The following is a 14062-nucleotide window of genomic DNA, read 5'->3' on the forward strand; positions in this document are numbered from 1 at the left end:
TATAGTAAAAAGGCATCAAGAAGGAAGGAATGATGGTTGGTTTCTAGAGTATCAGTCAGGATCCTTGTTACTGTTATGTCTTAGAACTGCTTTAGAGGGATAGAGTGCTGACTTGGGGTTTTTCTTGACACCGAATAAGAATAGCCCATATAAATTAGTTTAAAACACTTGGTGGCTGTCCTTTGGATCAGTATTGGTGACCAGCCTTTGTGGGCACTTTGCTGCTGTGACGTTATCAGGGAGGTAGAGTGCTCTTATCCTGGGAGCTCCGGCTTTTTCGTGAAGGCTCCACCCTATTTTGTATTCTTCTTGCTATTTTACAAGAGTTTCCTGTTTGAAGTGCCTTACTAGCTATTGTAGGCACCTGCTTCACCTGGAAATTAAAAGTTTATTATGGTGATAGTGTTTTGCATGTTCTTCATATGTAAGAACACAACAAGCCTGCTTATCCTTTTTGGGTTAATGTGTAGTCTTCAGTTAAAGAAATATTGAATAAATTACCTTTGAGTGCTTGGCTCTCATCTCACACAACCTGCTGGTTTTTTTTTTTTTTGGTTCTTTTTTTCGGAGCTGGGGACCGAACCCAGGGCCTTGCGCTTCCTAGGCAAGCGCTCTACCACTGAGCTAAATCCCCAACCCCACAACCTGCTGTTTTATAAGACTGCCAACACTGTGAGATACTGTGAGTATAACACAGAAGATTATCTACTGTGGGCAGACTGTCACAGGGACAAGGCCCTCTGGTAGAGTCAGCATCAGTGTGAATCTGGAAGAGCCTGCCTTAGAGGAGCGGGGGCAGGACTCCTGGTTCTCATGTCTACCCTGCTTTGGAGGAAAGGTAGAATGTTAGGATTGGCTTGCTTGCTTGTTTGTTTGTTTGTTTTAGATGCCAGGGATAGAAACGAGGTTTGGGACATACCAGACAAATACTCTACACTAACCTACATTTGCAGCCTAAATACATGGTTGATGGTTCAGCCATGAGCAGGGTGACTTGACAGTCTTTGTTAAATTGTAAGCATGGAAATAGCCTCTATTGTTTCTGGTGTCAAAGGGGTCCTCCAAAATTTGTTGGCTTAAATAGCATTTAACATTAAGTTTTGCTTTGTGTCTGTGGGTATTTTGCTTGCATGCACGCCTGTCTACCAGGTAAGTGCCTGGTCCCTTCTGAGGCCTGCGGTGGCCAACAGACCCCTGGACTGGAGTAAACAGCCTGACGTGGGTGCTGGGATCAAACCCTGGTCCTCTGGAAGAGCAGCAAGCGCTCTTAGCCACTGAGACAGCACTCCAGTGTTAAATAGCATATAACTCCAGGCCTGAGGTGACCCCTTGCTTTTAAAACCAGTGGACAGAGCCTGCCCACCTCTCCCAGGTGTTAATGTGAAGTCTTAGCCTTACTGAATTAGCTATTACCTGGGAGAAATTTTACACATATTATGGTCTTTTTGTTAGAAAAATTATGAGCTAGGCGTTATTTTTATTTCTTGATGAGGACAGTGAAATTGAGATAGGGAGGAATGTGCGAATGATTAAGAAAACAGCAGAGGGGCTGCAGAGATGGCTCAGTGGTTAAGAGCACCAACTGCTCTTCCAGAGGTCCTGAGTTCAATTCCCAGCAACCACAACCATCTGTAATGGGATCCAATGACCTCTGGTGTGTCTGAAGACAGCTACAGAACTCATGCATAAAGTAAATGAATAAATCTTAAAAAAAAAAAGAAAGAAAGAAAGAAAGAAAGAAAGAAAGAAAGAAAGAAAGAAAGAAAAGAAAGCAGCAGAAATGGATGGAAGCCCGGGGTTCTCCTGCTTCTGTATGCCTGTGCTTTTTTCTCCACTGAAAATATCCTTCATAAAACTCTGGGATTCGGTCATCAAGGCTACAGCATAGGCTCATCAAAAGGAGGAGTGTGGGGCTGGAGAGGTGGCTCAGCAGTTAAGAGCACTGGCTGCTCTTGCAGAGGACCCAGGTTCGGCTCCCAGTTCGTGCACATGAAATAATAAAAATAAATCTGAGAACACGAGTTGCAGGACGTAAAAAGCAGGTCTAACCCAAAGGACAACTGAGAAGTTACACTTTTGAATTTTGGCTGAAGATGGTCAGGAGCCCTGGCCGATGTGAATGATGGAGGGACTGAAGAGAGGACACTGGGTTTTCTCCAGACCTGCGCTTTGCACGTTAGGTCAGGGTCCCCTACACTGTTGATGTTTGTCACTGTCCCTCCTGTTACCCCAGGGAAGGTTTCAGAAGGCAAGGTGAGCGATTGCTTTTGTTACAGTGCCCACCATTTTCTATTCTTAAGCTGAAGTTTGATGCTTCATGGGGATCTGATGGCGCCTGCTTAGAGTTGACTGGCATTCTCTGCTCTTGGTTATCTTGATTTCTTGGTGGTGCCAATGTGACATTTGTAAGAAGAACAATTATTAGGTTCCACTGTTGTATAAAATTATAAGCCTTTTCAAAAAAGGTTTCCCATCATCCAGTCTGTGGATCAATAAGCATTATTCCTTCTTTTAGCCTCTTTGAAGATTTTCTTATCTCATTTGAGTGAAAGGAATTGAGGCACTTTCCCTACAGAGGGAGAACTGGTGAGTCACCCTGCTGCCAGCCTGCTGTGCCCTTCCCCCCCACATGTTCAGCCTGTCAACCTGAGGTGTGCTTTTCCTGCACTGTCAGTTTGGAGCTCAGCCTTATGAGCACCAGCATGGTAACACTTGAGGTGGAAGCTGGCCCTCCGTCAGGGCGTGCCAGCCATTGACTGGGGGCACCAGCTAGCAGAATTCACGTTCATCTTTTTTTGTTCCTTTTTGCTTTTTTGTTTGTTTTGGGTTTCTTTGTTTGTTTGTTTTGTTTTCGGTCAGTTGACCTTTCTTCAGTTTTGGCTTTTCCCCAGTGCTTGCTCCATCGTTCAGGGAAGTAAGCCTATTAGGAAATGTGCACTGACTAGCTGGGAACTTGATACATGAGCTCATCAAGATCACACAGGAGGTATGCCGCAGTGAGCGGTGAAGCCACAGTTGCATGAAATGGGAGTGCTCACTGAGAGCCTCCGTATGAGCAAGCATCAGGGAGAAGGCAGCCTCCCTCCACTGATGCTTAGCATCATGGCTGCCAGAGAAGGACCCCATCTTCTCTGGCTCGTCTCTCTTCTCCACAGTCCAGGTTTCTAGACTTTTGTTAGGAAGTGCAGTGCGTCAAAGGTTGCCCTGTCTCCTCATGCTGGAGAGAGTGGATGCTTATCTCTCAGGAAGCTGGGTCCTAAAGGATTCAGTTTAGAAAACATGCTGATACTAATTGAAAGCCAGAGAAGACAGTTTTCTGCCTTAAAATTGTAGTCATCCAGAGTGTTCAGCTCAAAGATAAGTGGGGGAAAGAGGTTAAAGATGTGCTGAATGAACTGCTTGAGACAGACTCCATTCCTCACGTTTAGGTGTCTTTGAGATGGCACACAATTGAACCAGGCCCTTCCTCAGTGAGCCCTCCAACTCCTCCAGGTGTTGCTGGCATTATGATTTTAGTTTCTGACCTTATTTTTACTGCGCAGGCCACAAAGCGTCAGGTTTCTCTGCATGTTCGCTGCCTCCCGATTACCCTTTTTAAGCAATGCTGATTGCAGGAAATTGCTATGGCGCAAGTCGGCTGTTACAACACACACTGATTAAAGCCCACGTGTGTCACTCACAGCCTTATCGAATTAATCGTACTGAGGGGCAAGCAGATCAGAAAACAGCTAAGTGTGCAGGGAGGGGCAGGTTCTTACCATTCAAGTTTAAGGATTCTGAACTACAGGATAAAAACTAGTGTGAGCTACGTGTTTCAACCATTTTGCTTCTTTCTGAATCCTTTGAGTTCTGAGCAGGTCCTGGATCTCTGATCATAATCCGTAGCCGGGGTTGGGGTGTGGACCTGTCGAGGCTGGAGAGATGGCTCAGTGGTTAAGAGTGTCTGTTTCCTGGTACCAAGTCAGGCAGCTTTAACCACATGTACCTACACTGGTAGGGCAGTCAGTCTCAACCTTCCTAATGCTCTGACCTTTAATACATGTGTGTATTATACATGTGGTGACCCCCAACCATATCATTGTTTTCCTTGCTACTTCATAACTGTAATTTTTCTAATGTTATAAAGTATAAGGTTAGTATCTGAAATGCAGGATCTCTGATATATGACTTGTGAAAGCACCATTCGACTCCCAGGTTGAAAACCACTGCTCCAGGCATCTGATGCACTCTTTTGGCCTTTATGAGTACATGCGCGCACGCACACACACACACACACACACACACACACACACACACCCTGCTAAGCTGTTGCTTTTTATTAAATGTATACATAGCTATGGTGTGTGTATCTCGTTCTACTGAAGACTGAACCCAGGACTTCATGCGTGCTAGGCAAGTACCCTACCACTCAGCCGTATCCGTAGACCTGCCGCTGAGTTAACTTCCTCTTATGGCGCCCTCTGTGTGTGACTATAAAATAGGAGTTGAACTTTTCAAGGGGCTGCATAGCTCCAAGCAAGTTTATCTGTTGGTTTTGATCATTTGGTCTACATACTTAATGCAGAACTTGAAACCGCAGTTAAATTCACATAATGTTTTATGATTTTTTTTAGCTCTGTGTATCTCTGTGCTCTTAAGCTACGATTAATATTAGAAAGTGTTTGTCCCATGTGGGCATGTGTTTGGGAGTCGGCACAGCAAACAGTTGAGTTTGTAGGTGCTGTCGTAACAGAACACTTGGGACACGGTGATGAAGAGCAGAGACTTGTCTCTCCTGCAGGCTGGGAGCTCAGAGCCTGGTGAGGGCTGAGCCTGTGCTTGTGCACTGACCCCACATTGCTGCATCCTTCAGAGGACAGATCCGCATCCCTGTGGTAGAGGAGAGGATGGACTAACTTCCCGTTGATGGGGATAAAGTAAAATAGTCCAGGCCCAATAGTGCGCACTCCCAGCACCTTAACCAGTCTGCCTTTCCATCTTCTGCTCCTACACTGCCTGTGCCTGGGTGAGCGCTGAGGGAAGCGTAGGCTCGTGGGTTTCCACTCAGTTGGGTGTTGGGTTGCCAGTGTTATTGAGCAGGACAGAGTAAGGAAGGGTCAAATGCTGTACCAGGTGCTGAAGGCATCACTAATGATCTCCCATCCGATTATCCCCTCAGGTACAGAACCATGGTATTTCTATTTAATCAATGGATTTCTGAATTTCAATGTTGCCTTTGCTTTGGCTCTTCTGGTCTTGCCACTGACTTTTCTTATGGAGTACCTGCTGCAGAGATTCCATGGTGAGTGGTGGAAGGGACAGTTGGTTTTGGGGAAGAGAAAACAAGTAGCAGGTTGTGTAGTAAGTGGAAAACCTGCTTAGTTTCCATTTTCTCTCTATGGAAATGGTTGAATGACTGAGCTTCCAGTCAGCATTTGTAGATTGTATGAATTTGTAGAGTATTTGCTAAGGTTTGGTTAATTGTTTGAATTAAATAAGCTGGGACTTTGTAGCCTCTTAGGCTGTGGTTCTTAACCTGTGGGTCACATCCCCTTTGGGGATTACATATCAGATAGCCTGCATATTAGATGTTTACATTATGATTCATAACAGAAAAATTACAATTATGAAGTAGCAATGAAAATAATTTTATGGTTGGGTGGTCATGGTCACCACAGCATGAGAAACTGTATTCAAGGGTTGCAGCATCAGGAAGGTTGCGGACCACTGTCTTAAGGGAGGAGGTCAGCGCGGTAATGCTGTCACTGGGAAGCAAAGACATTTAGAAAAGGCTCAGGAGAGTAGCCTGACCTGGGTCTCACAGCTGCTGTGCTCTCAAGCCATGGAGCTGGATTTCCCTTCCTGCACTGTGGAGGACAGGTCTGAGCCCAAATCCCTGAGAACCTAGGCAAGATTTAGCTGGATTTGATGCCCGATGGTTGATCTTCCCTGCTCACCCCTTCAACTGCTCTGGCTAATGGTTTAGAAAACACGAGCTGTCTAGACAGTGAGGGGCTCTGCACTCATTTAAAAAGATTTAGACAATGAATTGGGGGATGGGTTGGGGGGAGTTGGGGGGGAGAGGAGGGAGTTGGGAGGGAGAGAAGGGAGGGGGATGTATAGCACACATGTAGAGGTCAGAGGACAACTTTTGGGGGGTAGGATCTGGGGATTGAACTTAGCTTGTCCAGCTTATATGTTAGTGGCCCAAGGTCAGCAGCGTTTCCCTCCAAAGAGTTCTGTACTGGCACCAATGGTCTGGGGAGCTAATCAGTCAGACCCTGGGGGCTCTTGCCTTCCCTGTTATAGACATAATGAACAGCAGGGGGCGCTGTGTGCCCACCTCTTCTTAGCATTCTGTGTGCACCTCTCTGTCCACAATGTTCCTGTATTCACGGCTCCCTCCCTCCCTCCCTCCCTCCCTCCCCTCTTCCCTTTCCTCTCTCCCTCCCTCCCTCCCTTTCTTTCTTTCTTTCTTCCTTCCTTCCAGATTCTTTAGGTACATGTTGGTTCCAGTTTTGTGATTGGAGTAGATGCATTTTATGGAGAAAGAGAGAAAACATAACCAGGAAGCTTCCTTTAGAGTATTTTATGTTTACTCTGGAACAGTGTCACTGAGCATGGTGACACTCCAGAGAATAGGGATTGGAAGTCAGTTTGGGACAGCAAAACAAAACATAGCAGACTGGACTGGGCCTGACAAGGAGTTCAAGAATTGAACTTTCCCCCTTTATCCATGCCTACTTTACCAAACCCACTGGTGTGTGGATAAAATGATGACTCAAAACATGGTTTGGCTAGTTTGAGGAATCCTGAGTGCTAGTGGCCGGCAGGACACATTACAGACAACATGTTTTTTGTCTTTCTCCAGCTAGAATTTATTAAGCTCTCTTATCCATTAACTGTACTTCCCTTGTGTTTTAACCAAAATCTAGCAAGTTATACCTCCCTCTAAGCTTTAGACCTCTGGGGAGATCTCAAGGAGTGTGTTCCTTTCTGTTTGGTGTCTCCAGACCGTTAGAATGAGGGTAGATTCCTAAGCTGAGACATTTTATGGGATGCCCTAGGACATAGTATCACGTTTAAATAACACAGAATTGAAATGGCATATATCTTTTTTTTTTTCATGTGATGACGGAATGTTTTTCTGTCTTGCAGTTCAGAATTTAGGACACCCATATTGGCTGACCTTGGCGCCGATGTACATTTGGTTTATGATTTTCTTCATCCAGCCTCACAAAGAGGAGCGGTTTCTTTTCCCCGTCTATCCACTTATATGTCTCTGTGGCGCTGTTGCCCTCTCTGCACTGCAGGTGAGTGTCAGGGAAAGTTCGTCTGCCCCATTTTGTTTGACTTACTAATTGCTTGTAAAACTTTAAGGGCAGGTGAATGTCTGTGAGTTACAAGCCAGCCGTCGCTCTGGGACAGCCAGGGCTATTCGGTGAGACCCTGTGACAGTCAGCAGCAACAACAAAAACACTTAAAGACCAATTACGGGGTCTGGGGATTTAGCTCAGCAGTAGAGCACTTGCCTAGCAAGCGCAAGGCCCTGGGTTCGGTCCCCAGCTCTGAAAAAAAGAAAAAAAAAAAAAGAAAAAAAAAAAGAGACCAATTACGGAGTGCAGCTCTGTCTGTAACATAAAACCCATACAGAACACTCTGAAAGCTCTGTGGGTTAACAAGACGCATTTCACTCTGATTGCCAGCTTGGTTTATAACGTTTGTTTGTCTCCTGTCAACAGGCTATATTTACTAATGCTTTAACTTATCACATGGGCCCACTACATATGATGGCAGTAGGGCAGACTAACCAGAATGTCAGAGTCAGATGTGGCGGGGACTTAGGGATCATATCAGACAGTCAGCAGTATGGGACAGTCTGTAATCCTAATTTAAAGCTGGTCCAGGTCAATTCTCTGGTAGGTAAATCTTACACTTGTTAGATTCTGTGTTTATGACCTAAACAGTTTAGAACTCTTTCTTGCTACCATTTGCAGTTGTCAGCTAGAAAAAAAATAGAACAATAGGGTTTTTTTGTTTCTAACATTTAATGAGAACTCATAAAGTGTGAGTTCAGTTTTTCCAAGTATATATCTTTTTAAAAACTTAATATTGACTCTATTTGAGTTTTACATTATGCTCCCAGTCCTGTTTATCTCCTTGTCCTCTCATATCTGCCCTTTGCTCTTGAAACCACCCCCCCCCCAGCAAATTAAACACACACACACACACACACACACACACACACACACACACACACCATAGAAAACGTCTCATGGTAGAAGCTGTAATATGTCACAGTGTGTCCCACAGTCTATCCCTCTGTCTACACATCTTCACTTGAAAATGCTCATTGCAGTGAGCCTTTGGTCTGGCTTCCACACTGGATCCTCACCAGGACTCCTCCTGGTTATCCTGTTGTTGCCCTGTGTCATGGAGATCCTGCAGCTTTGGATCATCAGGACTGCTCTTGCATGCATCCCAACTGTTCACAGATGATACACATGTTGGGGTGGACTCACTCAGAGCCCTGGATCTGGGCTTGGGTGGCAGCTAATCTGGTCAACCCTCTGGCTTTCCCTTATCTGCACCACCAGGTGAGTGCTTCAGCTCTGCCCAGACTAGACCATCCAGTGCTGCCACACACGTGAGGCAGGGCCAGCTCTCCTGACTTTCGTGGGGGGTCGAGGGAGGAGAATATCACCCCCATATTCATGCCACCAGGGCCAGCTCCAGTGCACTGCCTGGGAGAGGTGCAGGGCCTGCTCACTGAGTGCTGCTGCCGGTGAGCAATGAGAGATGAGGCCAGCTCTCCAGAGAGTCTCATGGGGTGGGGGTGGGGTTTCCCAGCAGCTGCCCAACCAGGGACATGTCATGTTCACTAGTATAATATGACCCACAGACACCAACCCCAGCTTCTGCATAGCCATGGAGCATGGTCCTCAGTGGCATCTCAACCTGGGACCTCACTCTGGCCCTGGGAGGGAGGGCTGGCCATCCACAGCAGGCTCCTCCTCTCGCCCTTGAGTGTCCAGTTCCAAGTCTCTTCACAGTGCTCAGGCTGCTCCACTGTTTCTTCCCCATCCGTCCACCACACACTCACACATTGTGGTGGGTCCTGCTGCAGGCTGGCCCCTGGGTGATACATTCAGTTTGCGTTGCATGGCGTAGTGGCAAGCAGGTGTGTCTGCCTGTCTGTGCCATGTGCAGGAGGGCAGGTGTGTGGGTGGATGGCAGTCTTTATGTCTGTCTTCCTCCTCCCTTGCTGTGCTGCGTGGTGGAAGGCAGGGCTTTGTGTGTCTATGGCCTCCCTGTGCTGTGGGGCCGAGGGCAGGTCTGTGAGTGTCTTTTCCTGCCCTCAGTGTGGCTGAGCACAGATTTCTGTCTCCTTCCTCCCGCACTGTGCTGCCTAGATTTGGTTTGCCTTGATTTGATTGTTGTGTGTCCTAGGCATGAAACGGCCTTGGTCACTAAGTCAGGCATCAAGTTAGAACACACAGAGGACTGCCATCCGCTCTGCCCCTGACTGATACCAGAGCACCACCACCACCAAGGCGTTTCTGCCCATCGCCAGGGCGTCCAAGTGTGTATCTTAGTGGCTTTAGCATATTTGCAGACGAGGAACCACCAGTTTAGGAGATTTTATCCTCTCAGAAGCCCTCTGCCCTTTACCTGTTGCTCCCACCCCTTTGTCATGGTGTTTCTGTGTCCTCAGTGCACTATTGCGAGTCTCCTGTGTGTATGAATGCGTCTGGCCTGTGCATCCCATGTGAAGTCTAAAACACATGTTCTTTTGACTTGCCTCCTTGTGTGGCGTAATGTTTTAAGGTTTGGTATCTTAGGCTGATATTACAGAGTAATTACCATGTTTATAATTTTCCTTTTGAGATGGAGTCTCCCTGTGTAGCCCGGCTAGCTTGGAATGTGGTGTGTAAAGCAGGCCGGCTTTGGGTTCACAGAGCTCCACCTGCCTCTACCTCCCTCAGGCCGGCTTTGGGTTCACAGAGCTCCATCTGCCTCTACCTCCCTAGTTCTTGGATTAATAGTGTATACCACCATGTCCATCATGGCAATAGTTTTAAAAGATAACTTTATAAAAGTATTCCTTCATGTGAGATAATTTAAAAAAGGCTGAAAGCATCTCGTCTTGTATAGCAGCACCTTGCACTTTCGCATGTCACATCATATACCAAGTTTACTGTGATCGTAATAAGCTTGCCTATAGTGTAGATTATGTTTAACTTTTGTTATAGTATGTCAGTATTGCCATATCTAAAATACTGGTCTTACTCAGACATTTTCAAGTAAGCCATTGAAGGCCAGGTGTTGGACTCACATTGATATGCTACACTTGAGAGGCAAAAGCAGGAGGATTGCAGACTACCCTGAGCTACAGAGTAAGAGCCTGTCTTGAAAAGCCGAAAGAAAAAAATTAGAACTTTCTGCAGTAGTGAAACCATGCGCATCATTTTCCTCTGATGCTAGAGGTCATTCTTGGCAAGTTGGCTGGCTGGGCTGACTCATGGATGGTGCTAAAGAAGTTGGCTTTGGACTTTGAATTTGGAATGGGCACCACACCAAGTGTCTGCAAATGCTCAGGCCCTTCTCACACCCGTTGTTCTGCTTCTGCCTCCCCAGTGTTTCTGTGATGGTGTGTGCTGTGTGTGTTGTTTCTGTGATGGTGTGTGCTGTGTGTGTTGTTTCTGTGATGGTGTGTGCTGTGTGTGTTTTTTCTGTGATGGTGTGTGCTGTGTGTGTTGTTTCTGTGATGGTGTGTGCTGTGTGTGTTGTTTCTGTGATGGTGTGTGCTGTGTGTGTTGTTTCTGTGATGGTGTGTGCTGTGTGTATTGTTTCTGTGATGGTGTGTGCTGTGTGTGTTGTTTCTGTGATGGTGTGTGGCTGTGTGTGTTGTTTCTGTGATGGTGTGTGCTGTGTGTATTGTTTCTGTGATGGTGTGTGCTGTGTATGTTGTTTCTGTGGTGGTGTGTGCTGTGTGTGTTGTTTCTGTGATGGTGTGTGGCTGTGTGTATTGTTTCTGTGGTGGTGTGTGCTGTGTATGTTGTTTCTGTGATGGTGTGTGCTGTGTGTATGTTGTTTCTGTGGTGCTATTTATCTTCTTTATCAATATGTTGTCTTTCCTTCTAGAAATGCTATCACTTTGTGTTTCAACGATACCGCCTGGAGCATTATACCGTGACGTCCAGCTGGCTGGCACTGGGGACAGTTTTCCTGTTTGGGCTCTTGTCGTTCTCCCGCTCTGTGGCTCTGTTCAGAGGTAGATGTGCTGGGAGGGTCTTCACCCACACTCACAGAGAGCTTTGCTATAGGGTTTACTTGTGGCATGTAGTTGGCTTATGCTGGGAAAAGGCTGTTCCCAAAGGGAAGTCAAGTTGACTTGATCGTGAGTGGGATGTGACCTCCGCACCTCAGCACTAAAAAGGAGAGTGCAGTTTCTTTTTCATGTCACGACATATTTCCCTCCAATAGCATTAACCCCACCCCTTTTATGTAGTTTTAAATAATTTTATGTGTATAGCTATTTGGTCTGAATGTATGTGTACCACATAGGTACCTACTGCCTGTGGAGGCCAGAAGATGGCATTGGATTCCCTGGAACTGGAATTACACACAGTTGTTCCAGGGATTGAACCTGGGACCTTTGGAAGAGCGACCAATGCTTTTAACTACTGAGCCATCTCTCCAGCCTCTTTCCCGCCTTTAAAATGGCTACTGCTAATGTATAACTCACACACACACATACACGTATACACAAACACACATATATACTCACACATATATACACACAAACACACACACATATACACAAACACACACATACACACACATATATATACACACACATACACACACATACACACATACACACATATGCACACACATATACACACACATACACACATATACACATACACGCACATACACACACAAACACACACACATTACACACATACACACTCATATATATACATATACATATATACACGCACATATACACACACATATACACACATATACACACACATGTATACACATACACACACATATATACACATATACATATATACACGCACATATACACACATACACACATATATGCACATACACATGCATATATACACACACATACACACACATATACACACATACACACATATGCACACACATACACACATATACACATATACACATACACGCACATACACACAAACACACACACATTACACACACATACACACATACATACACATACACACATATACATACACACTCATATATATACATATACATATATACATGCACATATACACACATATACACATATACACACACATATATACACATACACACGCATATATATACACATATATACACGCACATATACACACACACATACACACATATATGCACATACACATGCATATATACACACATACACATATACACACATATACACATACACGCACATACACACACAAACACACACACATTACACACACATACACACATACATACACACACATACACACACATATACATACACACTCATATATATACATATACATATATACACGCACATATACACACACATATACACATATACACACACATATATACACATACACACGCATATATACACATATATATACACGCACATATACACACATACACACATACACACATATATGCACATACACATGCATATATACACACACATACACGCACATACACACACAAACACATACACATACACACATACATACACACACATACACACACATATACATACACACTCATATATATACATATACATATATACACGCACATATACACACACATACACATATACACACACATATACACATACACACGCATATATATACACATATACATATATACACGCACATATACACACATACACACATACACACATATATACACATACACATGCAAATATACACACATATACACATATATAATAGATATATAATAAAAATTAAAACTAAGTTCTTATGGTTACATATTTCCTAATAATCATTATTGGAATCATAATATGCCCAAAGAATAGAAAATAGAAATGTATAGAAAGAACAAGAAAACAACTTATATTTGGCGAAATAAAGTTTCCACTGTGGTGGTAGAGCAGGCTCCCTGCTGCACAGGGCTGCTGTGGCCTCACACGCTAGATTTCATGTAGGTTATAGGGATAGTAACATGAATTAAACGCTAGAACCTTTTCTTTGGTTTTTATGAACTCTTCTTCCTTTTAGGATATCATGGGCCCCTTGATTTATATCCAGAATTTTACAGAATTGCCACAGACCCAACCATCCACACTGTCCCAGAAGGCAGGCCTGTGAACGTTTGTGTGGGAAAAGAATGGTATCGATTTCCCAGTAGCTTTCTTCTGCCTGACAAGTAAGTTGTCCTTTAATTCATAGTATTTCTGTATGTGTGGAGGGTATGTTTGTGTGTGCGGGTGTGTGTGTGTGTAGTGTGGTGTCATCTTATATTGCTCTTTGCTGCTTTTATTTGTTTTTGTTTTTGAGACAAGGTCTCACCGTGTGGCCTTGGCTGGTTGGCCTGGAACTTGCTATGTAGATCAGGCCGCTCTCTAACTTACCGAGATCCACCTGCCTCTGCCTCCAAATCCTGGGATTAAAGCAGTGCACCACCATGCCCAACTCCGTCTTCTTTTTTGGGAGAGGGTCTTTCTTGATGTACCCAGAGCTCAGGGTTTTAACTAGCAAGCCCCCTCACCCCCAGAATCTTTCTGTGTGTCCTCTCTGCTGCGCTGGGGTTACCAGTGCCGTGCCCAGCTTTTATTTGGGTGCTGGAGATTCAATCTTCGGTCCTCATGTTTGCATAACAAGCACTTCATCCAAGCCCATCTTCTGGAGGGCACATATTTGCCGTTCTACCATGGATATTAAGCCACTCTAACAGTGCGTATGAGACCCTGGCAAGAGGGACAGACCTAGAAAAGATTATTTTCCATTCAACAGTACATTTCCACACTGATTTATGTAGGCAGCAGGGAGAGCTGTGATTAAGATGTTCCAGT

General features: G+C 44.9%; 1 protein-coding gene across 7 annotated transcripts in view; it reads left to right on the forward strand.

Moving 5' to 3' along the window:
• Alg9 (ALG9, alpha-1,2-mannosyltransferase) overlaps positions 1-14062 on the forward strand; it is a 71731-nt gene that overhangs the window by 19771 nt on the left and 37898 nt on the right. For all 7 annotated transcript variants that reach the window (XM_039081868.2, NM_001394348.1, XM_039081865.2 and 4 more), the window contains 4 exons: positions 5159-5281; positions 7138-7292; positions 11125-11254; positions 13269-13416. In XM_039081868.2, coding sequence (XP_038937796.1) covers positions 5159-5281; positions 7138-7292; positions 11125-11254; positions 13269-13416 — 556 coding nt within the window. The remainder of the gene's footprint in view (positions 1-5158; positions 5282-7137; positions 7293-11124; positions 11255-13268; positions 13417-14062) is intronic.

Source organism: Rattus norvegicus, chromosome 8 (assembly GCF_036323735.1).
Source record: "Rattus norvegicus strain BN/NHsdMcwi chromosome 8, GRCr8, whole genome shotgun sequence".
NCBI lineage: Eukaryota > Metazoa > Chordata > Mammalia > Rodentia > Muridae > Rattus > Rattus norvegicus.